At 43.0% G+C, this 27,984-nt stretch overlaps 1 protein-coding gene across 1 annotated transcript in view; it reads left to right on the top strand.

Annotated features, from left to right (window-relative positions):
- LOC309560567 (uncharacterized protein) overlaps positions 1 to 22,651 on the top strand; it is a gene marked incomplete at its 5' end in the record, with an annotated part of 37,291 nt that extends 14,640 nt beyond the window's left edge. The window contains 9 exons of the mRNA XM_082264192.1: positions 6,403 to 6,456; positions 6,565 to 6,582; positions 6,666 to 6,719; positions 10,869 to 10,931; positions 11,257 to 11,422; positions 11,578 to 11,684; positions 11,767 to 11,847; positions 12,584 to 12,766; positions 21,667 to 22,651. Coding sequence (XP_082120318.1) covers positions 6,403 to 6,456; positions 6,565 to 6,582; positions 6,666 to 6,719; positions 10,869 to 10,931; positions 11,257 to 11,422; positions 11,578 to 11,684; positions 11,767 to 11,847; positions 12,584 to 12,766; positions 21,667 to 21,816 — 876 coding nt within the window. The 3' untranslated portion in view covers positions 21,817 to 22,651. The remainder of the gene's footprint in view (positions 1 to 6,402; positions 6,457 to 6,564; positions 6,583 to 6,665; positions 6,720 to 10,868; positions 10,932 to 11,256; positions 11,423 to 11,577; positions 11,685 to 11,766; positions 11,848 to 12,583; positions 12,767 to 21,666) is intronic.
- Between the last annotated feature and the right edge of the window lie 5,333 nt (positions 22,652 to 27,984).

Below are 27,984 nucleotides of genomic sequence, written 5' to 3'. Positions count from 1 at the left end.
ATAAGTTATGGGATTTGTGGAAGGGTGACCTTCCGGATTTAGATAGAGAGGATTGGGAGGATTGCTTTGAGGCTGGCACTAAATTGATGATTTCTGCCAGGGACCATTTGATCCAGACCAAGTTTTTACATAGAACCTACTACACCCCTCAGAGATTACATAGAATCTTCCCCCAGAGATCTCCGAACTGCCTGTGCTGCCTCACCTTGGTGGGGACTTGCTTGCATATGTTTTTGGATTGCCCCAAGGTCGCACAATTTTGGTTTCAAGTTTTTGATGTTATTAATCACAGGTTGGGAATGGCTCTCCCGATCTTGCCTGCCCTGGCCCTTCTAGGTATTGCGGGTGACGATCAGAGACCTAGACCCTCTAAACTGTTAATTAACTATTTGTTGTACTACGCTAAAAGAGAGATTATTCTGAAGTGGATTGCCCCTTCTCCCCCCTCGGTGGTCTCCTGGGAACACTCTATAGATGCTGTTCTGCCATTATACAAACTGACTTACCTGCTGAGAAACTGTCCTAAAAAATTTTGACAGGGTATGGCAGCCTTGGCTGGCACCTATGAGTTAGGTGCGGGTGCTGGCCCTGCTGTAGATTGGTGTTCCTTGGTAGGAGTACAGAGGGAGGGTTGAAAACTGTAATCCTATGTGATAACTTTGTCCTATGCTATGGTACTTGCTTGTTACTTGTACTTCCAGTTTTGATGCTGCTGTTTATCTTGTGAATGTGTCATTCAGGAACCGTTTGTATTGTAAAATATTAACTCCATGGGGATTGCATTGTTTTCTGTGAATCGTGGTTTTACACTGCAAAGTCGAAAGCAGAGCATGAAGATTGCAAGAGTAAATTTGTCTGTTCCTATATTCACGTTTCTTTACAAATTATATATACATACAAGAATTTTAAAACATTGAGAACAATATTTATGTAAATGTAATCACTTTTAAATCTATAACTAAAAAAAAACAAAAAAAAACACAATAATCTTTGTGTAAACTGTACACGATTTTCTCTTCAAAGTGTGATATTCCCTTATTGATAATTATGAAAGCTGCATTTAAAGTGTATGCAAATCCAAAAACTTTTTTCTTTAGTTTTGAATCAAATGTAGAAAAGCTATAATGAGAACAGGAGATTTCATGATATCTTCCAATGGGAAAACCTGTTCTGGTGACAACATTCTAAGAGGGGTCAAACCCCTCATATTGAAGAGATCTTACATCCTTCTGTGTCTCTGGGACTGTAGGTAAAAGTAACTCTTCTCAATGGGACACTGAGACAAAAAAACATACATGAGTCTTAATTATTCTTAACTCCTATCCAAAACTAAAAAAAGCTTTGGCTTTGCATACACTTTAAAACATTAGCTTGTCTGTTGCAATATCTGTAATGAATAACAGATATTACCTACAGACATAGTCATTATGTTGTTTGACAAGGGAAGACACATATGGAGGAATATATTGTCATTGGAAGGTGGACAGGGCCAATAAAATAATGTTGCAGAGAACAAAGAGGAACTATAGCCAGATCTCAAGAGGTTTACAGATGCAGATGGATAACATAAAATGTAATTGGCGTTATTTCTTTACCATATCTGCTAGTGACAAAATATTTTTTAGAATTGAAAAATGTTGCTTCAGTTTAATGGTAAAGAAAAATGTATCAACTTAAATACCTTATTCAAAATATTTAGTATCAAGAAAATAAAAAATGTGTTGCACTATTGTTTATTTTCTCAAATGCTAGATTATGCTAGCCATGCATGTGCAAAACACTTGTAGCACCCTCCTAGGTAGGTACTAGTGAGAGAGTATAGTTTTGAATTCTGTCTGCTTACCAGAGGGGCTGTAGGCAAATCTATATTGTTCTCTGCCTACCAGAGAGCAGGATCTGTTGGTGAGGTCTGCTCATTGTGCTCAGTATACGATTAATTCGGTCTAGAGAGTGTTTTTACACTGGTCCAATAGGGAGGCATGTTGGTCAGTGGGTGGAAACCTGACAAATGGGTGCATAGGCTTTTGACAGTCCTGATGATTGTCAGAGGGCAGGTCACCTCGGTGCATGCTGGGATACTGTATGAAAGCCAGGAGCACATGTGCTTGGGGTCTTTCGTTGGAGAGCGGAGTCCGGGAGGGAGGGGGCGCAGCCACTTCCTCTGTAGAGGTGCCATACTGTCTCAGAAGGTCGTTCTCAGCGGAGGAGTGATCGACGGGAACTAAACCCAGAGGTCCAGGGAAGCAGACTGAGAGGGGAGACACTGGAGATTCTGTTTTTGCAGTATCTTGAGTACAGGAACTCTTGTAAATGGCCTGACCTGAGGGGGGCCACCCCTGCTCATAGGATAGTCAATGGACAGGTGTCAGCAGAAAGAGGGTGCTAGGGAGAGTATCCTGAATTAAGATTGTTCACCAAGTTGTCTTGTGAGAGAGAATCAAGAAAGCAAGAGGCTTAACCCTATTCATCTAAAGTGGCAGGATGAATTAACGGCCTGGCTGTTCCATATCTACAAGTGGAGATGAGAAGAGAGAAGTCCTCAGATATTGTGAGCAGTTAAAATTGGAGTATCCCACTATTTCCTTCTCCTATCCCAATTACAAAAATAAACAACAAAAAAACCTAATACCCCTGCACTGTTTATTGCAATGAAGAGCCAAGAGGAATGTAGGAACTGTATTTACTTATCACCGTGTGTTGGTAACCAGAGAGGCCCGCAGAGATAATATCCAGCGGTCCCTACGGGGGCAGTGCTACACACTTTATACCTTAAACCAGCCTTTTTCATCCATGGTGCCCAGGCACTCTGGGTGCCTTGAGGTTTTTTCAGGGGTGTCTTGGCAAAATGCCTAAAAACTTCCCAAAAATTGTATACAAGCCAACTTGTGGATGAAGCCTGCATTTAGTTACACTAAGTCACAGGTTTTCATTGTGCACCATTACAGCCTTCTAGCTGCCGGCATCCTAACGACCAATGGTGTCATCCGTTGATAAGGAGGATGTCAGTCACCTGCATAGCATCCTTGTTTGACCCTCCCCTGCCCCTCACCATCAGCGTTGGAGGTTACAAAACTGAGGGAGAAGAGAAAAATTGGAATACTAGTTAGTACCAGTTTGCAAAAGTGTATTTGCTTTGCAAAAATAAATCACCTCTAACGTTGGGTGTCCTACTTGGGCTTGTGGATGTTGCTGCATTATTCAAATAGTTTTTACATTTTGGAATAGGGTGCCTCAAGACTGTCCATAATTTTTAAAGGATGTCTTGACTGAAAAATGGTTGCAAAACACTGCCTTAGACGGAAAGCAGTATGTTCTGCAGTAGACTGAGTACTTAGGGCATTAGTCACAGTAGGCCGATGCCTAGAGATGGCAGATACAAAAAAGCAGCTTTGACTGGTCACACAATTTTTTCCATCATAAATGGAAATATAGTCATATGATCTATATTTGTCACAATAGCCTAAGCCAGAATAAATTAAGTAAAGAAAATTTTCTTGGTCACATGGATGATCCAAGTGAAATTTCTTTTTACAAATGTGTTATATCAGCAAATAAACATTTCAACACCTTGTCGTGAGTGGAGGCACTGAAATATTCTGTATCCTTAAATTAGTGAAACTAACCCGGTCTGATTATGGGGATCACTTTTTCCACAGTTGCAGGAATTTTTTTTTTTTAATTTCAAGATGATTCTTTCTAGGCCCGCTGTGGGCTTAAATACATATTGCATCTTACTGATTTTCAGAATGAATACAGTATACCACAATCTGCATGTTTCCACTACTTCCAACTTAGAAACATAGCAGCAGCAGTTAGGCTTGGATGGTGTAACTCTATTCACTTCTAAATTGGAACAATTACTTTCTCAGCCAAGGCACCATAAACTAATTGCTATGTATTATCTAACATTGTTGCACTCTAAGACCAAAAGACTTACTTTGAGTTAAATAACTTTTTATTCAGACAAATACCAGGGTACAAACATACATAAGGACATAAATGTAAAAGACTTTCCATAATTTAGGCAGTCCCCAGGTTACAAACAAGATAGGATCTGTAAGTTTGTTCTTTAGTTGAATTTGTATGTAAGTTGGAACAGGTAAGCTCCAAAACTTTTCAAGTTTTTTGGATAGCATAGGGAAGTGTTAACCTCCCTGGCGGTATCCCCGAGCGTGACTTGGGGTGGATTTTTTAGTCTAGGATCGGTATCCCCGAGTCACGCTCGGGGTAGATGTGCAGAGAGCGCAGCGGTGTCTCTTACCTTCTCCTGGCGATCCAGCGATGACCGCCAGCCGAGATCTCCCCGCCACTCGTCCGTTGGTATGATGACTTAGTAGTTCCGTTCCCTGCAGCAGCAATGCTGCATGGGAGCGGAACTGGGAGGGAAATTCAAACATTGCACAAAACACAAACACATAACACATTTTATATTATATTATATATTTATATATATATATATGTATATATATATATATATATATATATATATGTATATATATGTATATATATATATATATATATGTATATATATATATATGTATATATATATATATATATATATATATATATACACACACATATATATAATATATAACACATGAATTATAATCTAATCAATAATATAATTTTATTATATATATTATATAATAAAATTATATTATTGATTCAATTATAATTCATGCGTTTGTGTTTCAAATTTATCACATCTGGGATGTCTACTAGACTCTTGTTTTGGTCAGGTTTAAGTCAGTAATTACTAAGAATTGAAGGCCTATAATACATAACGCCAAATTTCCATGAAAAAAATTGTACCGCTTTTGGTACATAATTCCTGACAGAATCATACCGCCAGGGAGGTTAACACCCCTGTAGCATTTATTTTGCTGTGTGTGTCCCTGTTCAGAAGATTTCACCTCAATTTCTGTCCCCGTGATAATTGGAATTTGAAATTCTTGGGTTGTTTTGGAAACAAGAAATTGGTGATAAAGCTTCAGTGGAGACACATTTTTCCCATGATAACTCTTACAGGAGTGAATTTCTCTTCCAAGGGGTAGATTTCCTCTCACTTCCTGTTGTCTCCCTCAGTTTGTAAGTAGGAGTCGTATGTAAGTCAGATGTTTGTAACTCAGGGACTGCCTGTATGTCATACAGTCAATAAGGACCATATTTGAAAAAGAGATCACAACAGGGCAATGGAAAAATAATGTATACGGTACCCAGAAACAAAGAACAAAATACTAAACTGGATCAGGGTGGGAGGTAACAGACTCTGTTTTAAATGATTCTGCAATGAAAAACAGGACAGGACAAGAAAAAAGAAGGAAAAGAGAAAATAGAAAAAAACAGAGAAGTGCTCAAAAGCCACCACAAAAAAAGGGAATGGTATATGCCCCCAGAGAAACCATAGAAAGGGTGGACACCAAAAGACTTACTTTGACTAAATGTCAATAGCAGGGGAACCTGCTGAACTTGCCTGAAGACGCCTTTCAGGGTGTATTAGGTCCTCACGTGACCTTGTTTTTTTCCCTCTAGGAAAAGTAAAATATCTTCACCGTACTTATTATTCTCCATATGTATTATTCAAAATGGGCAAATGTTCTACCAATGGTTGCCCTACATGTTTAGCTGACAATTAAAACCTTTTTCCATATGATTTTGGCTTGTCTGATGCAAGGTACCTTCCGGTCCGATTTATTCAAAAGAGTGACTTTATTGTCACTCTTTTTATTTCTACCCAACATCTTTAATCCAGCTAGTCTTGCAGGGGTATTTTAAGGGTTCTGAGTTGTCTGGCAGCACAAAACCTCTCCTGCATTTATTATATCTCTAGGACAAAAAGGGATAGTTCTTCACTGGAAATCCTTAGATCCTTCCAAAAATTACTTCCTGGCAGAGAAATATCAATCAGGCAATCCCATTGTATAAACTGGCTAATGAGGTCCATGGTTTTTAATGTACGTTTGATAAGATTTGGTCTCCCTGGCTTGGAATGCAAAACACAATGTTGGAATAATTTTTCTTTTACCGTGCATTAAATTTTATATTCTCATGATGTTATGTATGAAAGTAGATATAACAGAAGAAGAATAAACATTACAGTTTCACGACAATACCTTCTTATCGTTACAATATAGACCTGCGCTAGAAGTTGTTGAGATTTTCTGTTGCAGTTGTCCTAAAATATGGTCATCTTTTTATGTACGGTATTGTTTATCCTTTTTGCTGTGTGTACACATTTCCATTGGCATTGTGAGCTACCATTAAGCTGTAGTACTGAATGGAGAGGATTGAATACTTTTAATCTATTTGTGTTTCTGCTATTGTTATATACTGTTAGAAAAAAAATAAAATGTCCCTTTAAGGAAAAAAAATTAAAGTTCTTTGAATTTTGTTTTCTGCCAGGGAGTTAGTGGGCCTCCAGGACCCCAGGGACTTCCCGGGCCACAAGGTCTTCCAGTAAGTAAAAAAAGCAATCTTGTGCCTGTATAGAACACACATCAAATATTCTCATAATTGTAGCCGGTTAAGCTAAATTCTGTATATACTCTCTTGTTTTATGTTTAGGGTCCTGAAGGCATTGAGGTGAGTCATAAGCCACAAAGTTCCTCTCCTATTTTACCAATGTCTTCTATATCAATTTATGACATCTGCTTTTGTAATTGCAGGGTCCAAAAGGATTCCAAGGACCTGAGGGAGCTCCAGGCCCACCTGGACCACCGGTAAGCGGATGTTGTGGAAGGGTTACAGCAGTGTATGAACTCTCATCTGCTGAGGAACAGCAATTCCCACTACATCCTGACAGCTGTAAGCTGTTGACTTGCAGTTTCTCTGTTATTGAAAATCTACTGGTTGGCTAAGCTTAAAGTGTATTTCCACTTTCGTGGTCAAATTTTAGAAAACCCACTATATGTTTGTGTTCCTATTCATACAGCATATCTGAATTTTCTTTTTTTAATTAATTTAATTTTGGATATTCATAGACCACCTGGCTGAAATTCGAACCATGTATGGGCAGGCTGAATGTACAAGTTTATAAATCGATCAACTTGGGTACAACCAGCCTGTTGGGTTAACTCCCCCCCCCTTCTTGCTGGAAGAATACAATGGCTTGGCAGGAGGGATTTCCGATACTGTCTGTATTGATGGGGGAATCGAGCAGATTTCTTTCCTGCAACCACGAAATTTGCACTGTGTATCGGCTGCTTTTAAGGAAAAGTTGTTATGGCTGACTGCAAACATTTCTTGGCTAGCTCAGAGTGACTGAGTCCAGTCCAGTGGCGTCACTAGGGGGGGAGGGCCAGAGGGGGCCACGGCCCGCCCAAAATTACAGTGTGCCCCCCCAAAAAAAAGGATCGGATGGTATTTTAATTCTATCCCGCAGCCGCCAATCAGGGACAGCCAGGCCAGTGACAGGAGGGCATTCCTGACTCCTGAGTGATGGTGGAGGCTTGCCAGGCCAGTAGCAGAAAGCAGGCGGGGTGACGTCACATGAGTTGCGGGCGCCTGCGCTGTGTGACAGCGAAACAGGTGAAGGGAGGAGCCAGTCAGGCAGAGCAGAGGAGGACACACAAGGTCGAGGAGTGGCAACAGCAGCAGTCCCAGGCTGGGGCGCCATTCATCCAGACTCAGAGGTCAGGTCTGCAGTCTCAGAGAGTGAGACTGACTGAGTGCACCATCCTGAGCCCGGGCCAGGCCAGCTAAGCAGTCGTGGAAGCACTGGAAGGTGAAGAGGAGGAGGAGCCAGGCCAGCCAGAGCAGAGCACACCCAGCACAAGACAGGAGGAGCACCAGCAGGCCAGCATCCATTTTAGAGGTCAGGTCACTGAAGTCAATCACGGTCCGGACCACCAGAGTCTGGTGAAGAGGAGGAGCCAGTCCAGCCACTGAGCGGCTGAGCCACAGCCAGACAGCACAGGAGTCAGGACACGAGGAGCAGCGGGCCAGCAGACAGAGGCACCGCCACCAGCCGACAGAGGCACCGCCACCAGCCGACAGAGGCACCGCCACCAGCCGACAGAGGCACCGCCACCAGCCCAGCCGACAGAGGCACCGCTGCCAGTCGACAGAGGCACCGCCACCAGCCCAGCCGACAGAGGCATCGCACCAGCAGACAGAGGCACCGCACCAGCCCAGCCCAGCAGACAGAGCACCGCAGAAGGTGAGAGGAGAGGAGGAGACAGCCACTGAGCCAGAGCACAGGACACAATGAGCAGCAGCAGGCCCGGGGCATCCATTGCAGAGGTCATGGTGGCACTGGCGTCTGGCGCTGGCGGGTGAGTTGAGCAGTGAGTCCACTGCAGAGTGCTCGTTTACAAATGACAATCTCATATGATTTTACAGCTGGACATATCAAACTTAATGACATGTATTATAGATGTTTGCCATGTTTAGCTGTAAAATTCTGTCAGAGTGTGTGTCAGCCCACATTGTCCCTTTTCAGGGTGAGGGTGATATGAGTCATATCACCCACCCTCACCCTGCAATGGACAATGCGGGCTGACACACACTCTGACAAAATTTTACAGCTGAACATGGCAAACATCTATAATACATGTCATTAAGTTTGATATGTCCAGCTGTAAAATTCTGTCAGGAATATTTCATAATTGTGCGTTTGATGCCCATTGTTTCTTGACAGTGGGCATCAAATGCATAAACATGAAATATTCCTGACAAATTCTTAGGAATATTTTATGTTCATGCCTTTGATGCCCATGGTTTCTTCTTGATAGTGGGCACCAAACGCATAAATATGAAATATTACTGACAATGGGCATCAGTCAGGAATATTTCATGTTTCTGCGTTTCATGCTCATGAATATTTAACTTTTATGCGTTTAGTTTGGTTCACACTGATGCGATGCGGGAAGGCTGCGAATTCGCAGCCTGTTCCCGCATCGCACACGCACCCCCGGCAGTTCACACTGCCATATGCGATCCGCTGGGGGTGTCAATGTAATCTTAACGACACCCCCAGTTTGATCGCATATCGCAGTGCGATCGTGCAGTTCGCACAGGATCGGATCGCACAAGTGTGAACCGCTGTGCGATCCGATCCTGATGCGGCAGCAAAAATGCCTCCTGTGCGTGTTTGCTGCGGGTGCGATGCGAATTTAGCCATACAAACTGTATGGCTAAACTCGCACCGCACAGCTGATCGCATGTCATGTCGGAGCAGTGCGCTCCGACATGACATGCGAACCCCGCACACGCAGTAGTGTGAACCGGGGCTTAATGCTCATTTTCAGCAATATTAAATGTTTACGCGTTTAATGCCCATTGTTGGGAATATTCATGTTTATGCGCTTTATACCTTCTTTTAGGAATATTTCATGTTTATGCGCCTGATGCCCATTGTGCGGAATATTTTATGTTTGATGCCCATTGTTAGTAATAGTTCATGCTTATGCGTTTTTGATGCCCATTTTCAAGAATATTAAATGTTTACGTGTTTAATGCCCATTGTTTAGGAATATTTCACGTTTATACGTTTGATGCCCATTGTTTCTTGACAGTGGGCATCGAATGCATAAACATGAAATATTCCTGACAGTGGGCATCGAATGCATAAACATGAAATATTCCTGACAGTGGGCATCGAATGCATAAATATGAAATATTCCTGGCAGCGGCCATCAGTCATGAATAATTCATGTTTATGCATTTGACCGTTTTCAGGAATATTTCATGTTTATACGTTTTGATGCCTGTTGTCAGGAATATTTAATGTTTATGCGTTTGATTTCCATTGTTAGGAATATTTCATGTTTATGCATTTGATGTCCATTGTTAGGATTTATGAAATGCATTTATTGCTCTTGCTCATTGGCAAGTTATACCAAGGTAATGCAACTGCTGCTCATTGGCATGAGTATTCGTGTGTATGTGATGTGTGTGTGAATGTAACATTTTGATAATGCACATTTATTAAGGTGTGTGATAATGCGGTTCTAATTTAGTTAATTTAGTTGAGTGCTGGTTGGTAGTGCAACTACATTTTATCAATAACATATGTCGATGATCAGTCCAGGGATCTGTAGTTGTTTTTGGTTTTATTGTATATTGCACAAATAAAACAAAGGTGAATTTGTAACAAGACCTCTGGAGTGCATTCTATTATTGTAATATGTGTATATGTGTGTGTGTGTGTAAAATCGCATTTTATAGTTGGCCCCCCTACTTTCATCCCTGTCTTCCTATGTGCCCCCCCCCCCCTAAAAATGAAAGCTGGAGACGCCACTGGTCCAGTCCTCATTAACATACAATGGAGAATCCCACCTCCTAAACTTTTAACCTTGTTAAGACAGACGTTGTTTAAATTTAGTACATCTGAAGAGATATTTGCCTCCAGACAGGGTTAATTATGGTAAACATAGATTCCAAGCCGCTGATAATGAAAAGGACTAAATATAATTTTCCGTGCTGCATGTTTCAGAAAAAGGCATTTAAAAAAAAGACAAGCTGCAATTTTTAAATATGTTTTTAAGTTTTGCTATGTGAATGGGAACATGTAACAATAATCAAATAGGTATTGTCCGAGTTCGGCTGAAAAAATGGAAATACCCTTTAAGTAATGCTGGACATACTCAGTGGATGCCAGAATATGTAAACCTGTCCATTCTACCAGCAAATGACACATCTCTCTTTAGTACCTGTATCGTCCAGCCTCTCCTATGTCATCTCTGCAACTGACACAACAATTTACTTCTGAAAATGCTTATTTTGCTTGTCCATTAACCATTACACTTGACCACTATTAACTGTAGCAAATAATGAAATGGACTTCAGTTGAAAAACATAGGCTATCAAATTTTCTCTTTTATACAGTATATTCGTTTATATAAGGCCACACATTCCTTTATTTTTAGGGACCCCCAGGAGCACCTGGTCCCCCTGGGCCATCGTTGAGTTTGACTGCACAGAGTATACGGGTAAGTGATAAGAAAATTGTTGTACAGATTTTCAGTGTACACTATAAGCTCTTTTCACAAGGAATTTCATGTCAGACTGTCCAGTTAAAGTATATCTAGCAGCAGAAAAAGTATACCTAAAGCCAAACCTTTTTTTCTTTTTAGTGTCCATGTGCCCTCACTTTTTTAAAATTAGTGCGGGAACACAGTCAGCATTAAACCCTGAAAAAATTTCGAACCCTTCCCCACTGTATTTAAAATGTAAAAAAAACATGTAAAAAGAAAAAGCTTTGGCTTTAGATACTTTTCAGAACTCAGAAGAAAGCTGTTTTTTGTCACTTTCTAGCGATTGTTCCCCCATTCGGAATTATGGAAGGACATTGCTCCATGGAATCTTATTCACCATCTGGAAGAAGATTTGAAGCTCTTAGCTGCTCCACCTAATGGAACTAAGGAAAATCCAGCAAGCACATGTAAAGAACTGCAGCTTGTCCATCCCGAACTGGCAGATGGTAGGGTATTTTTAGACCGTACGGGAATTGAGTATAAAATATCTTGTTACAGCACCCTGTTAGTTATATGGGGCATATTCTTTATGGTGGTATCAGTATTGATATAAATGTTTTAGGGATCACTAACACTGTTTTTTTCTTATCCTATCTGCCAGGTTATTATTACATTGACCCTAACCATGGCAGTCCTCGGGATTCTTTTTTGGTATTTTGCAACTTTACTGCCGGCGGTGAGACCTGTGTGCCCCCTCTGGAAAGCCAGGTAATTCACAATGGGTAACAAAACACTATACAGTTTATTGTACAGCTTTAAGGTTAACCAGTTCTGCTTTTATGGTTTGTAGATAATGGCAAAGGCCTGGCTTCAGACCTATTCATTGCAAGAAGGATTCCAATGGTTCAGCATGCTTCCTGAGGGCTTTCCGGTAAGAGCAGAGCTAGACCTAAGATCATGTAATGCAGGGAAAGGGCTAAAAACCAGGCCACATCAAAAAAATTGGTAATGCTAGTCCTATGGCCACCGGCATTGCGAACCCCCGAATTGTTCACCACACGACACCTCTTATACATCAATTAGTGTGCCTTATTAAATGTAATATACTTTTTATACATTAGCTGATCTGTATTATGAGATAATATCAATCTAATGTACCATGACGAGATATGAGATTTCCAATATGTGATTAGCACCTCGGAGTGGCACCTAATCCAGGCAAGGTATAGGCAGTCCCTGAGCTTAGCTCTTACTTAGGCCCTGGCTAGGGCTTTAAACTGTCTGAAATCCAAACTTGGGTGTGACCGCTCTAGGTGAGGCAGTATCAGGTGCTTGTCGGATCCATCATCCGGTAACTAGATTTAATAAAGAAAAAAGTGACCACACTCCGAAGGTTCAAATCAAAAAGGAGTGATTTATTCTTCATCAAAAAAACATCAAGAAATCAAACTGTGAGACATGGGACAAAAAGGTAGACGCGTTTCATGACTAAGAAGGTCGCTTACTCATTACCAAGTGTTTTTTTGATGAAGAATAAATCACTCCTTTTTTATTTGAACCTTCGGAGTGCGGTCACTTTTTTCTTTATTAAATCTAGGGCTTTAAACTGACTTTTTATATCCTCATCCTTTTTTTATTTTTGTATTTTTTATCTTCACAATGCTTAGTTATTGTACAGTGACAACAGTGTGGTCCAGTTGCGGTTTCTCAGACTTCAGAGCCTGCGTGTATACCAAGTACTGCGATATGTGTGCCTCGCTCAGCTGGGGCACTCTACAAGGAACAAAGATGTGACGTTTTTGACGGATAGACGTGATCAGAGCTTCCTGGTGACCCTCCAAGGATGTGAGGTACAGAGTATGTCACAAAGAAAGATGCTTTTAAGCCAGTCAGCAATAGCCTCAAATATATGTCCCTCTACACATGTTTCTAATAAATTTATGACAGAGAAAATGATTCGATATAGGAGGCTTTTTACACTTTTTGTGTCCCCAATTGTGATCTCCTTCCACTTACTGTTTTGCTGACCACTAGGGATGATCGAACTTTTGAAAAATTTGGTTCGAGCAGAACACCTGAATTTTCCGAAAGTTCGGTTTGGATTCCCGAACCCCATTGAAATCAATGGGACCCGAACTTCGGGAATCAAAAAACACAATTTTGAAGCCATAAAACCTAATAAATGCCCCTAAAAAGTGCCTAGGGTTCTGGGTCATGACCCAGGGACTATGAATCAGGCAAAAAAAATTGTCGTTTATGATAGAGAGCCAATTATTGAAAAAATTATTGAAAAAAAAATTGGATTTCTTTGGATTTAGTGTCTGGGGGTCTAAAAAGTGTACCTGTGAAGTTTCAGCTCTGTAGCATGTCCAGAACCAGAATTATAGCATGCCAAACCTTCAAAAATGACTTTTTTGCTTAACCGCGCCTTTCTTTTCCTCCTAATCACATGCACAGCCAATGTGTATGATGGGGACATAATGCAGTGCACTGGGAACAAGATTAGAGTTTTTTTGGAAAAAGGTGCTGTCTCTTTAAATGTGGATATAATTAACGGGTGTATTTTCACAATGGGGCTATTATTATTACCAAATGTTTTCAAGAAGTCAAAAGATGTATGTAGATGCACTTCTGGTTTATTTAGCGACAACTTTGGGTCGCATAGCAGTGTGCTTCTTGCAGGTGATTTTCACATCGCACAGTTGATAAAGCCTAAGTGACAGCTATACATAAATTAAAATTCATCACAAAAAAAAAACTGATTATTTTTCTTAGAATTTCAGTAGCGCAGGGATGGTGTTACCCTCCTTTCATAAAGTGCAAATAAATAAAGTGCATAAATTGCATAAATAATCCAAAACATCCAACTAAGCAAGAACAGAGTCCTCCAAAAGTCTTTGTTTATGTAGTGCCAGAGCTGGTGGTGGGGACATTGTACGGTGGTTCCTATAACTGACACCAATGACCCTGCATTAAAGGCACTGTGTATTGCTCTGGCACTACATAAACAAAGACTTTTGAAGGACTCTGTTCTTGCTTAGTTGGATGTTTTGGATTATTTATGCAATTTATGCACTTTATTTATTTGCACTTTATGAAAGGAGGGTAACACCATCCCTGCGCTACTGAAATTCTAAGAAAAATAATCTTTTTTTTTTTTGATGAATTTTAATTTATGTATAGTTGTCACTGAGGCTTTATCAACTGTGCGATGTGAAAATCACCTGAAAAACGCACACTGCTATGCGACCCAAAGTTGTCGCTAAATAAAGCAGATGTGTGTGACGCAGAGTAGCAAAGCCTTTTGCAGTTGACTTAACGCTTACAACAAGAACAGCCATTAAGTTGTCACTGAGGCCTTGTCAACTCTGCGCGGTGAAATTCACCTGCAAAACGCACACTGCTATGCGACCCAAAGTTGTCGCTAAATACAGCAGATGTGTGTATAGCTGAAATGTATTTTGCACAATAACTGACTAGCAAGCACGTATACCTGCTGTAGATATATCAGCAGTGTAACATGCTCACTAGATGGAACCCTGACACTTAAAACTATCCCTACAAAAACTAGATTATTGAATCTAACTATAGTGGTATATAGTACCCTAACTACACTGCATATCCCTTTCCTCACACTAAAAGAACAGCTCCATACAGCAGAAGATAATTTATACTGACACTGTCCCTTAAATTTTTTTCTCTCTTACGTCCTCCGACAGTCGCCGCCAATTCATATTCATCACTAATGGGGTTATTGACCTTTGCTCCGCAGGAGTAGCTAGGCAACAAAATTTGTTAATATCAAAGCTTTTAGCATATCCCACCCCTAGGGGGTGGTCCCCTCAGTCAATACCTCCCTGCTTCCTGCATTCCCAACTCAGTTTCTAATGCCTAGCTTAGGAGTAGGCTGGCTGTTCCTGTGCTGGGGCTCTCAGTCTCAGCCTCTATTCTCTTTTTGACTTTATTTTGAGTTTTTTTCTCATTCTTTTACTTAGCTGTTAATTTTCAGCATTAGTTAGCTTCTTCGGATGAAGATGATCATGCGGAGCTGGGTCTCGGACTGGCCACCCTGGATCCCAGGGTTCAGGGCCAGGGGCTTCCCAGCCTGCCATCGAGCGTTCAGCACAGGTTTCCCTGGCACATTGAACGACCCATCCCTGTTCGCTGCAGGGATGCTTTTTGTGAGGTGGCTACCTCACTGGACGCCATTGCGGTTTCGCACCGCGGTTCCACTGCGTCCTGGCTGCGACACTCCCTGTCCTCAGTGCAGCGGTTTGGTCGCTGGAGAAGGCTCCCCACGCCATCTGGACTGGTAAGTGTAAATCTATGTGGGGACCTGTCTATTTGGGTGTCAGTCTGGGACTGTGTGACCCTGCATGTCTGTGTAACTGCTGAGCTCCCTGTCAGATTCCTGTGTGGAATAGCTGCCTGTCTGTGGGCTGCGAGGGGGGGCTCTCCCGCTCTGCTGTGTGAATGTATGAAGCAGTCTGGGCTTAGACATGCTGTGCGGCGATCGCTGCTGCGACCCGCCATTTTTTTGCGCAAATCTATGGTGACCGGTCCTGTGTGGTACGGCGCGGCGTTTTGGCACCAAACGCCACCATTTTGACGGCGATCGATCAGGCCACATGTCGGCGCCATTTTCTCTTTGCCTAAGGAATCCTCAGCCGAGCGGCCATGTTTGTGTAGCCTTACATAGGCTTTATAGGGCGGTCAGTCATTGCATCACTTCCTTTTGCTCTGGGACAGCGATCGGTGGCAGCAGCCTGTGTGATCTCTCCAGGTTTTTACTTTTCCTTTTCCTGTATTCCTTGCCCTGTGTTCTTATCCCTGTGGGGGTCGGTGTATTCAGTAGGGTGCGGTGGGCTGCGCTCGCCGCGGTCTTAAAGGGGCAGTACTCCTTTTTCCTATTATTGCTGGGGCATGGATTCTCAGGATTGCAAGTTTCCTCCCACCCTGGTGGGGGGCCAAGGGGCTGCTGCATCCCCCGAGGGGGCTGATCTGGCTACTATTGTGGCGAACTTGGCTGCTCAGGTGCAGATGCTGGTGGCTGATCGATCCACCAAACGGCCCAGAGTGTCTATTTCCTCTGATTCAGAGGGCGATGGGGCTGCTATGGCTGGAGTGCCCTTCTCAGGGTCTCACTCATCTCTAGACCTTGTGGGGTCTGAGGGGGAGGCTGAGGTAGAAGGGGTTAATAATTCTCCCCCTGGCTCGTCTGAAGAGCTTGCACTCATGGATAAGTTGGTTGCTTCTATCAAGCAAACGCTGCATTTGCAGGATGAACCATGTCCTCCTGTTTTGATGTCCTCTTATGGGACGCAAAGGAAACGCAAAACATCGCAGGTTTTTCCTTGCTCTGCGGAATTTCAGCGCACGGTTGATGAGCAATGGCGCAATTTAAAGAAGCCTTTTGCTGTGCCGAGTAGGTTCAAACTGCGTTATCCATTTACACCCACCACTGATGAGCGTTGGTGTGTGCCGCCTCAGGTGGATCACGCGGTGGCGATTTTGAATAAGTCCACTGCGATCCCTGCTGAGGATACCCCGGTGTTCCGGGACCCGACGGACAGGAGATTGGAGTCTCTGGCCCGTCATGCTTATACGGTTGCTGGTTCTATGCTGAAGCCTATTTTTGCTTCCATTATGGCAGCCCAGGCTATTGCGGATTGGACGCAGGTGCTCAGACGCACCCTGGTGGCTGACTCTGCTCCACCGACAACATTGGCTATGGTGGATCAAATTCATCAGGGTGTCATGTATTTGTGGCTGCGCGTCTTTCAAGTGTGGCGGTATTGAACCGTCGCCTGATATGGCTGAAATGTTGGTCTGTTGACCAATCTTCTCGCAAGACTTTAGCTAATTTGCCCTACGCGGGATCTCGCCTTTTTGGCGAATCTTTGGATACTCTGATAAAGGGAATTTCTGGGGGTAAGAGCACTCTCTTGCCCCAAACTCACAAGAATAAGTTTGTTCGTGGTAAGAAGAATACCTCGTTTAGGCCTTCTCAGGGGTCCTTTCGTGCCTTTCAGTCGCACTATAAGGGCAAGCCCTTCAAGGGCCAAGGCTCCCAGAAGAAGCCGTGGACAGGTAAGCAGAAGTCTGGCCAGTCCGGGTCCGCTGCCCATAACAATGCGGCCTGAAGGGACGCCCTCACCCAGTTCTGGGGTGGGGGGACGTTTGCTCGGTTTTCTTCAACCCTGGCTGGACCGCATTCGGGACAGGTGGGTTCAGGAAATCGTTCGATCTGGATACAAGATCGAGTTTCTCTCTCGGCCGGCGGGCAGATTTTTCCCCTCAAACCTTCAGCTGACTCCGGAGCGCTTGCAGGATCTGCACCTAGCGGTGCGGGACCTGCGGGCCCAGGGAGTGGTGGTTCCGGTGCCTCATCGGGACAGGTTTCGGGGGTTCTATTCCAATCTGTTCACTGTGCCCAGAAAGGAGGGCAAGGTACGTCCGATTCTGGACTTGAAAGCTCTGAACCTCTTTGTGCGGGTTTGCAAGTTCCGCATGGAATCCCTGCGCTCGGTGGTGGCTGCCCAGGTTCCGGGGGAATTCATGGCCTCCATTGATTTGAAGGATGCGTATCTTCACATTCCAATTTTCGAGGGTCACCAGAGGTAACTTCGATTCGCCATTGCGGAGGATCATTTCCAATTCGTGGCGTTACCCTTCGGTCTCGCTTCGGCTCCGCGGGTTTTCACCAAGGTGCTTGCGCCGGTCCTGGCTTTATTGAGAGCCCAGGGCATCTCTGTCTTGGGGTATCTGGACGATATCTTGATTCGGTCTGCGACCAGTCAGGGCCTGGTGAACGACCTGTCCATCACGATGCAGACTCTGCAGGAGTTCGGTTGGACGATAGTCCCTACCTGGGGATGATACTGGACTCTGTTCAAGCGAAGGTCTTCCTGCCCGAAGACAAGCTCCGGACACTTCAGAACGAAGTCAGGTCCCTCAGGGACAATCAGTGCTCGTCCCTCTGGACGTGTATGAGGTGTCTGGGATTGATGGTCTCGGCTTTCGAGGCGATTCCCTTCGCCCAGTTTCACACACGGAATCTTCAGGCGGAGGTCCTGGCCAAGTGGGACGGGCGTCCGCAATCTCTGGATCTGCGGATTTCGTTGAACCGCCTCACCTGAAGGGGTCTTTTATGGTGGCTCCAGTCCCCGGCGGTGTCGGGGGGCAAGTCCTTTCGTCCTTTGTCGTAGACGGTGATCACCACGGATGCCAGCCTGTCGGGCTGGGGTGGTGTCCTGGGCGTTCTGTCCGCCCAGGGGACTTGGTCGGAGGAGGAATCCTCCCTTCCGATCAACATTCTGGAATTGCGAGCGATAAATCTCTGTCTTCTGCGTTGGACGGACAAGCTTCAGGGCCGTCCGGTTCGGGTACAGTCGGACAATGCCACAGCGGTGGCCTACATCAACCATCAAGGGGGCACCAGGAGTGCCCGAGCGGCTCGCGAAGTAGCCGACATTCTGTCTTGGGCCGAGACGCACGTCCCGGCGATATCTGCAGTTCACATTCCGGGGGTGGAGAACTGGCAGGCGGATTATCTGAGTCGCCAGACCCTGGACCAGGGAGAATGGTCCATTCACCCGGATGTCTTTCAGATGTTGTGCGCGAAGTGGGGGTCCCCAGATGTGGACCTGTTCGCGTCACGTCTAAACAACAAGGTGGAAAGGTTCGTGGCAAGGACGCGCAATCCTCGGGCAGACGCCTCAGACGTGTTAGTGGCACCCTGGCATCAGTATCGTCTGATGTATGCCTTTCCACCGATTCAGCTGCTGTCCAGGCTCCTTCGCAGGTTGGCCTCGGAACCACACACAGTGATTCTGGTGGTGCCAGACTGGCCTCGCCGGTCTTGGTACGCAGACCTCGTGAATCTGGCGGTCGACGCTCCGTGGCGTCTGCCTCTTCGAGAAGATCTCCTGTCTCAAGGACCGATCTTCCATCCTGCTTTACAGTCGCTGGCTTTAACCGCCTGGCTGTTGAAAGCCAGGTCCTGAAGGATAGGGGTCTTTCCCCTGAGGTCATTCCCACTTTGATCAAGGCTAGAAAAGCCTCTTCGGGGAAGATTTACTACCGTACTTGGAAGGCGTATTTTGCCTGGTGTGAGTCCAGGGGGTATTCCCTCCGCTCGTACTCGGTATTGAGAGTGTTGGCTTTCCTCCACACTGGAGTGGACCAGCGTTTGGCGCTGGCCACGATTAAGGGTCAGATTTCTGCACTGGCCGTTCTCTTTCAACGCCCTGTGGCGTCTAATTCTTTGGTAAGCACCTTTGTTCAAGGGGTGCGTCACTTGGCCCCTCCTCGGAGGGACCCTTTACCTCCATGGGATTTGAACCTTGTTCTGTCCGTGTTGCAACATGCTCCCTTTGAGAAGATCAGGGAGATCTCGTTGTCTCTCTTGTCCAAGAAGGTTGCCTTTTTGGTGGCGATCACTTCGGCTCGCAGGGTTTCGGAGCTGGCGGCTTTGTCCTGCAGCTCTCCCTACTTGGTGATTCACTTGGATAAGGTGGTCTTGCGACCTAACCCATCTTTTCTTCCGAAAAGGATCTCGGAGTTTCACCTCAATGAGGACATTGTCTTGCCTTCACTTTGCGCGAAGCCTAAGCATCCAAAGGAGGTGGCTTTGCATTCCTTGGATGTTGTTCGGGCAATCAGGGTTTACCTGTCATCGACGAAATCCTTTCGCAAGTCGGATTCTCTTTTTGTTCTTCCAGAGGGTCCTCGGAAGGGCATGGCAGCGTCGGCTGCGACCATCGCCAAATGGATCAGACAGACCATTGTGCAAGCCTATGCTTTGAAGGGGAAGGTTCCTCCTTTCCCTGTGAAGGCGCACACTACCAGGTCTCTGAGTACGTCTTGGGCCTATCGTCATCAGGCTTCGGTGGCCCAGGTGTGTAAGGCGGCGACTTGGTCGTCAGTTCACACCTTCTCCAAATTCTACAAGGTGGATGTTCAGGCATCGGCGGATGCTTCCTTTGGCCGCAAAGTTCTTAGTGCGGCAGTGCTTTAGGGCCCCTTGTTTTGGGTCCTTGGCTGTTGGGATGTCTTTATCCCTAGGTTACTTGTTTTCCTGGGTTGTTGCTCCTGTTGAGCACGTTTTTTTCCTGTTGCCCAGTTGGTTCTCTTACTTTGGTAAGGTTCCTTTCTCTGATGTAGGTACTGCGTTGCTTTAGGCGCGGCTGCGTTTTTTCCCACCCCTCATGTCTACACTGCTATGGGACGTCCCCATTAGTGATTAATATGAAGTGGCGGCGACTGTCGGAGGACGTAAGAGAAAACGGAATTTTTGTAAAATCCTACCTGTAAAATTCCTTTCTCTGAGTCCTCCGACAGTCGCCGCCCCTGCCCCTCTTTTGGGGTTTGTTTATGTACTCTACTGCTATGCTACTGAAACTGAGTTGGGAATGCAGGAAGCAGGGAGGTATTGACTGAGGGGACCACCCCCTAGGGGTGGGATATGCTAAAAGCTTTGATATTAACAAATTTTGTTGCCTAGCTACTCCTGCGGAGAAAAGGTCAATAACCCCATTAGTGATGAATATGAAGTGGCGGCGACTGTCGGAGGACTCAGAGAAAGGAATTTTACAGGTAAGATTTTACGAAAATTCTGTTTTTTTTTTTCTAACTCAAACAGCACAATCGCTGTATTTCTAACTACACTGACAATCTTTCTGTAAGCTGACTGCTCTTCTGCTGAAGTGGAGCTTTACAAGCAATCGGCTATGCAGCAAACGTTGTTTAACACAGCAGGAGAAACACACATGCTTCCATTCTCTTCCAAAGCCTCTGTATTAGTGTACTAGAGGTTAGGCGGGGCTATGTTATATACTGGGGCGCGTATTCACTCCTGATTGGCCTCTGGTCCCCATAATCACTCCAATCACGTTCCTAGCAGACTCCTGCCCCCTCATTGGCTTTTACTGATGTTTCTGGGCCAATCACAGGCTTTTAAAGCCCACTTCCTGTCCCATTGCATTTTGGGTGGTTCTGGTGACCCGAATTCTGAACTTTTACTGCAAAAAGTTCGGAATTCGGCCGAATTTCGAACACCGAATGTTTGGGTCGACCCGAACCGTTTGATCATCCCTACTGACCACTCAGAAATTAAAATAAAGACTCTTTGTGGTCACAGGCAGCTCTAAGAGCTCAGCAGAGTTATGGCGCTCACTTACTCTAAAAGTGAAAAAAGAATTTTAGAGAGATTTCACAGGTGCACCTTGGCATCATTATGAGTGACATTGACATATATGGTGGCTGAATGTAAAAAGCCTGAAAGCTCTCAACTTACTGAGTATATTGTTTGAGGAGCAACCTAAAATGAAAATTTTATTCCCTGCATTTGGGGAAATCCTAGACTAGCTTGCTATCAGTGAGACATAGGCAGGGTTTGGTGGAACCTTCACAAGAATACAGTTTTAACCCGGTGATTTTCTTTTGCCTGTGAAAGTTGAGCTGGAGAGGTTGTGGTCACCCTTTCTCATTTTAGTCTTTAGTTACATGCTTATTTGTAGGCTTGGTGGATCCAAATTTTGTGATGTCCTGTTGATTTTGACCTTTGGGAAATGTATGAAAAAATGACTAGCCTTAGAGGATGATGAATGATCAGTTGTGGACAGGTAACAGAAAAACTGTCACCTCAGCATTATGAATGTTTATATACTTTTGGCTGAAATGCCACTTTTACAAAAAAAAATAGCAACCAAAGTAATAAAAATTAATTGATTTCTGTATTTCTTTACAGGCCAGTGAATCTTTCAACAGGACGGAAACTCTCCTTCATTTCGCTCCCTTGGACCTCTCCTTATTACCTGTCCGTGACTTGGCTGTGTATCATGATGGGGACGTGGACTATCATTATGGCTTCTTCATAGGTCCTGTGTGCTTTAGCTGAGAGATATTTTCTCCTCTGGAACACTGGTGACGATGCACCTCCAGGTGGAGGATGGACGCCCTGCGATATTTATACAGGAAAGTGATATTTGGACCTATACCCCCCTCTCTCAGGAAGGGAGACCCTAGATATTGTTTACAATTAAACTTGGTGCTTTTTCTAAATCTCCTGGTGAGAACCACACACACCTCAAGTCTTCCACCCCAAGGAATGCGTGATGTTCTGCGGAGGGATGACTGACCTCAAATGCACTTATTTTTCAATGTCATTTGGTGCTCAGTGAAACATTGCACAACTCGTTCTACCCAGGCCCTTACCAGTAAAGAAAGACATGCATGAAAATGAAAAGTCCCCACAATGGAGTGATTCCATCCAGTTCTCTTACATTTCCAACACTCTGGTTTGAAGACCGACCTGGGAAATGCTGGATCATGTGACTGCAGAGCTGTGTCATAAGACTCGGCGTCCATGTTGCAGGAGAGTTTTGTGGAGGCTATTTGTGGGCTCTATATAAAAGGAAATTGTGAACTCTATATAAAAAGGAAATTGGTTTATATAAAAAATGTTTTTTTTTAAATAATTCACAGGTGAACTTTAATATAATCACAAACTTCCAAGTCTGTAAACAATTTTCTTGAAGTTTGACCAATGAAAACCATGTTGATGTTATGAAAGAATTTTATCTTGAATATAAACTCCCCAATTCTGGACAGCAACATCTTCCTGGCTTTTAGCCAGGAATTGTGGCCCTGCTTCCCTCCCATGGGGCATCTCTGCTACACGTGAAAGCAGCCATTGTTAACATGTGAGCTCCTGATGTCTTATTGGATACTACAGTGACAGCTTTTGGCAAAGAAAGTGGTTGGACATATACCAGAGTGTAGAAGCAAGGTCACAACAGATAATTTGGATTTTAATTTTTTCAAAACTTTATTAAAATGTATTTGATTGTTTCTCTTTTAAAGTTCAGCTTCATGCAACAAATAACATCTGTCAGTGAAATGCATAATGTATCTGGGAAACATTGCAGCCCTGCTTAAGCCAGACTCCGTTTTATTTTTATATGTGTTTGTTTAATAACCCAATGCAGCCAAAATGAAATTCTGCATGCTCTTCTGTGTGACTGCAGCCTCTTTCTTGCATGGTTTTGTGCTGTGCAACCTCATTTTCATGCACTAGTGTGAGTAGGTGAGGCTGCATGTAGCTAAGAGAAGGGGCAGTACATGGGACCAGGGAACACGCCACCTGGCATTCTCAGAATCAGAAATGATCAAAATGTTAAAATATAACTAAAGGCAAAACTTTTTTTAGGTTTGGATAATGTGGAGAGGGATTCAAACTCATGTCAAGTTTTGATTGCTATTTATGCCCCTGTTATAGAGGTTTCACTCTCTCTAGTTGTCATGTTTACCATTATCAATGAAATTGAAGGAGAAAGAAATCACAAACTTTTGGTTGTCACTAGAACAGAAGTAGAGTGGAAATCTTCCAATTAGGACACTAGTTCTGGTGACCCTGGGGAAAACCTTGGATTCCCTCACTTTTGAGAAGTTTCCTCTAATTTCCTGTTTTGGCTATGAGACAGGAAGTGAAGAGAAGTCTCCTCCAATGGGACACAGAATAAAAAAACCCTCCCTTACTCTATCCAAACAGTTTGCCTTTATTTCTACTTTAAGAACACCATCAACTATATGAATTTACCCCATGTCTTTTTGAACAACGGGTCCATTTTTACAGAGGCCTAACACCCCCCCCCCCCACCCTTGCCTTTTTTTTCACAAGTAATCTGCCACCAAAACGTTTCTCATACTCCTCTAACAGTGGGGGTTCAAATTGCTACTGTCATCAACCGGTAAGGATGATCATTCAAAGCCACACATCGGCCAGTTCTGCCTAACTAAGAGGATCTGGCTGAACACAATTTGCGGCTACCTTATACTCTTGCCACAGCTATGCAGCAGACAGGATTAAGACTTGGAGGGAGTCTGGACCTAAAAGTTAGGTGAAAGTAACATTTTATTGTCAGGAAACACTAGGAAAGCGATACATAAAAAAAAAAACGGGATTGTTCTGAGGGAGTCAAAGTCTACTTTAATAAACATTATTGTTATTTTTGTTTTTTGTTTTACATATTTATTAATTGGCTGGCCATACAATGTGCAATGTCTGTAAAATCCCATTAACACTACAAAAACATGTAATGTGAGAATGTACCTAATTTTTCCAATTCTTCTAATCAGGAAGGGAATGGCATCACGTAGCTGCTGTTGATCTAAAGGAGATTTTACAGTCAGATTGAACGGTGTATGGCCAGATTTAGACCTACCAGCTTGTGCAAGTGAAAGTATAGAAAGGATTTTGTAGGCCTATATGCAAGTCAAATAGTGCTGCACTAATGCAAAATAACCAGATCACCAAACTGTGCAAAAGAATCAAACAATCAATAGGTATCCAAATCCAATACATATCCAATAAACAAACAACGTGTCATGAAAAGAAACGGGTGTACCGTTAATGGCAACTGATATTCAAAAAAATCACCATAGACAGTGCATAGTAGGCCAATACAATTGTGCAATTAAAGTGTATCACTCAGGAAATATGTGTCACTCAAAATACATAAGATAGAAAGTATGTGTCACTCAAAATCCATGAGTCTCTGAGGAAGGAATTCTGTGAAATGTACAGCCCGTGGAGGGGAGCTGTCTAAGAGAATCTAATAACCGCAGTGACGGCAGTATGGTGTTTAGTTCATGCGCAGTCTGAATTCTCATACACCTAGGATCACGTGATTTCTGGTAAGCCTTTATATGTAACAAGGTGGAGCACACATGAAGATTTACTCTTGAAGCATTTGCAATCACAGTTTGAGGTCTATTTGTTATATACTGTGTGCATGGATTTTGAGTGACACGTACAGTATCTTATGTATTTTGTAAATACAAAAATATGTGCAGCGCTAGAAGAAAAAAATTCCCAACAAAATAAATTGTCCAATCGCAGGAAACATTCCACAAGTTACTTGTGGAATGTTTCCTGCGATTGGACAATTTATTTTGTTGGGAATTTTTTTCTTCTAGCGCTGCACATATTTTTGTATTTATTGATTTATCACCCTCCTTAGTTCAGTGATTGATGTCAGCTGCTTACATTTTTTAAGTTAGCGCAATAATCTCTATTTTATTCTCTTATGTATTTTGAGTTGCACATATTTCTTGAGTGATACACTTTAATTGCACAATGGTCTTTGCATACTATGTACTTTTTATGGTGATATTTTGTATTATTTTTTTATTTTATATGTGTTGCATTAGGATAACCATTAATTATGTTTAATTTTTTTTTGCACATTTTAGTGATTTGGGTTTTTGGGGTCAGCGCAGGACCTTTGTTTTAATTTGAGCTTGATATAGTATATACTATATATGTGTGACTTGCTTTTTTGTTTTTCTATTTTCATTTCAAACCTAAGTGCATGTTCATGTGTTTTTGTTCATATGCAAATCAAGCAAGAGAAAAACAAGTCCTATTGTAGGGAAGACTTTCAAGCTTACACAGATTCAGCAATACAAAAACAGTTAGATATGCAGGTACGTGTAATTTACCAGTCAGTATCTCTTTTTCACTATTTTGATTATAAAGTAAATCAATGGGAAATGGAATATTGATGCTGCTATTGCATGCTGATTTTTAAAGGTGTAGGCCCTGGTGCCATTATCCTGATTGTAGCTGCACTAGCCAAAGATACAAACCTGGGAACAAAATTATACTGGCCGGTCAGTCTCTTTGTAATAAGGCCAGATTAGGGTTTTTTTCTATTAAATGTGTTGGATTTTTAATGCAATTTACATTTGTTTATTTTAAAAAAATGGAAGTGGGCGAATGTTTACACAAGTTTTACACACATTTTATATGCATTACCATTCATTTCTATGTATGTATGGGTGTGAAAACACTTTTAGAATGCTGCTGGAAATGAAACTGCGCTTCACTAAAATGTAAGCATGTAAAAAGTTCAACTCAGAAGTTTTAAACTGACAAATAAGTCAGTAATTTAATAATAATTAAAGACAAATGTGTGAATGCACCCTTAGGATAACAGCTTGCATATCAACAACCCATAATAAATATTCTTTTATTATTAAAAAGGTTCCCTAGGCAGCATTAAATAAAAACAACTCAGGATGCAAAACACAACGATCCAGAACTGTCCCCTACAGTACCTATTTTCATCCACAAGATGTCCTCAGTCTTCCTGCATTCTATCCAGAACATTTTGCACATACCTTGAGTGCAGGGCATCATGACGCCTAAGGGGGCATGACAATGGCATGCTTCATTCACAGTGTGATAGTACAGACAGTCTTCACTGCTACCCTCTGCATTAGAAAGCACCACCCAGCCAAGAGAAAGGGAAAAGAGGACCCTGCAGTATGACTTTCCCAACCTGAAGACTTTGGAAAAGGTGAGTATTAAAACACAAAAAAACTGAAAAAAACCCTTTAATACAGCCAGTGTGGGCCACAAATGACGAATGGGGGCACAGAGCCAGGGTTGGGCTTTAAGCTGTTTTACATATATGGATTTTGGTGCGTGCTGCATCTTTGCTGCAGGTTTCTGCACAGCACATCTTCCATGAGGATGAATGGTAATGTATGTAAAACGCATGCAAAATATAAACTGAACAGCATTGCGACTGCACCTTATGAAGAACACAATATAAGCATTGCCTTAGACTCCATTGAGCCAGTACTCCCCAATGCCCAAATTACCTTGTGTACTATAGAATATTTGGCTTGTAAACCTGCACACAGAACAAGCATGCAGCTAGTGAAGTTAGAGGAAAGTCAGATCACATTATTTGTTCTGTCAGTGACTAAAAAGTAATAAAGCCTTTGAATCAACATAGCAGTCAGGCAATAACCATTTTTTAAAGAATAGCACCTTATGTACTTTCCTAATGCAGGCTTCCTTTAAAAGCAGACATAAATGGGAACATGAAATATTATTTAATAAAATATCCAATTCCAACCCAACTGTTTGCATCCCCTTTGGAAATATGTGGGTTGAAAAGACACTAATTCAGACAACGAAAAACTCCAGTGGGAACACAGGCAGTAACAAAAACAGCTCTGGATCGCCATCTAATGGATAAATACATTGCAGCGGTTTTTGTGCGTTGTCTGTGTGTTTTGTTTCTGACTTTTGAGAAATACCTTCCAAATAAAGTTGCATGCATGCATGTTATCATTCAAGCCTGTGGATTAAAACCAATGCCAAATAAATAAATTATAGTCTGTTGCCAAATAAAAGTTTAAAATTCAGTTGATTGCTCGTTATTGTGCAAACCCCTCCTTATTCCCTCCATGTTAGGCCCACAATGTCACATTTCAATGTTTAATCTGCTGGTGTTTAAGAAATGTCTGAACATTGTGTACATATTCCGTCATACATGTGTGAGTATTGTTGGGTAAGATTTTCTTATGAAGCAATGTGATGAAATTCAATGTATTTGAGCTGTATATATAATTATAAAGGAGATGCAATGTTTATGCTAAATAAAATGCCTTTTGTTATATATAGATCCATGGATTTGTAAAATGCATGTATATTATATTGAATTCAAATATCCTGTTACCGAAAAGATATCAACCTCTAACTTTAAACTTACCTTTGTGGCCAACTTGGTATGTGAACATTAACTCCACCTTCACCTTGGGCGGAGAAAAAAAAATGTCTCCCCCAGCAATGCTTAAAGCAAAGAAAAGAAAAGAAACAATATCAAGCGCTGTCCCCGGAAGACTCACTGCTCTGGCTCCTGGCAGTTCCTTCTCTTCTGGGTTGAATGACACCCAACACCTGCGAGCCCAGGGCAGGGCAGCCATCAGAGGGGGACAGCCCATACACATGTAATACACATGCCCATACACAGCCCATACACATGCGTCCTGAGGGCCCCAACCAACAAGACCAAGTTGTTCCAGCTGTAGTGACCAGCAATTGCTAAAGTAGGGTGGCGCAGAGTGAGCCTATGTAGCTCACTTAGTTCCGACTGCAAGGGGAAGATGGAGTGATATAATTTGCACCACTCTGCCTCTCCCTGCAGACCAGATGCTGGTTTGGGTGCCATGACAGTCACCATGGCAATCCCAGCTCAGCCGCGTGTAG

The sequence above is a fragment of the Pelophylax lessonae genome (assembly GCF_965119305.1).
Source record: "Pelophylax lessonae genome assembly, chromosome: 7".
NCBI classification, from domain to species: Eukaryota; Metazoa; Chordata; class Amphibia; order Anura; family Ranidae; genus Pelophylax; species Pelophylax lessonae.
The sequence above is the reverse complement of the archived record's forward strand: the minus strand, read 5'-3'. Positions and strand labels throughout refer to the sequence as shown.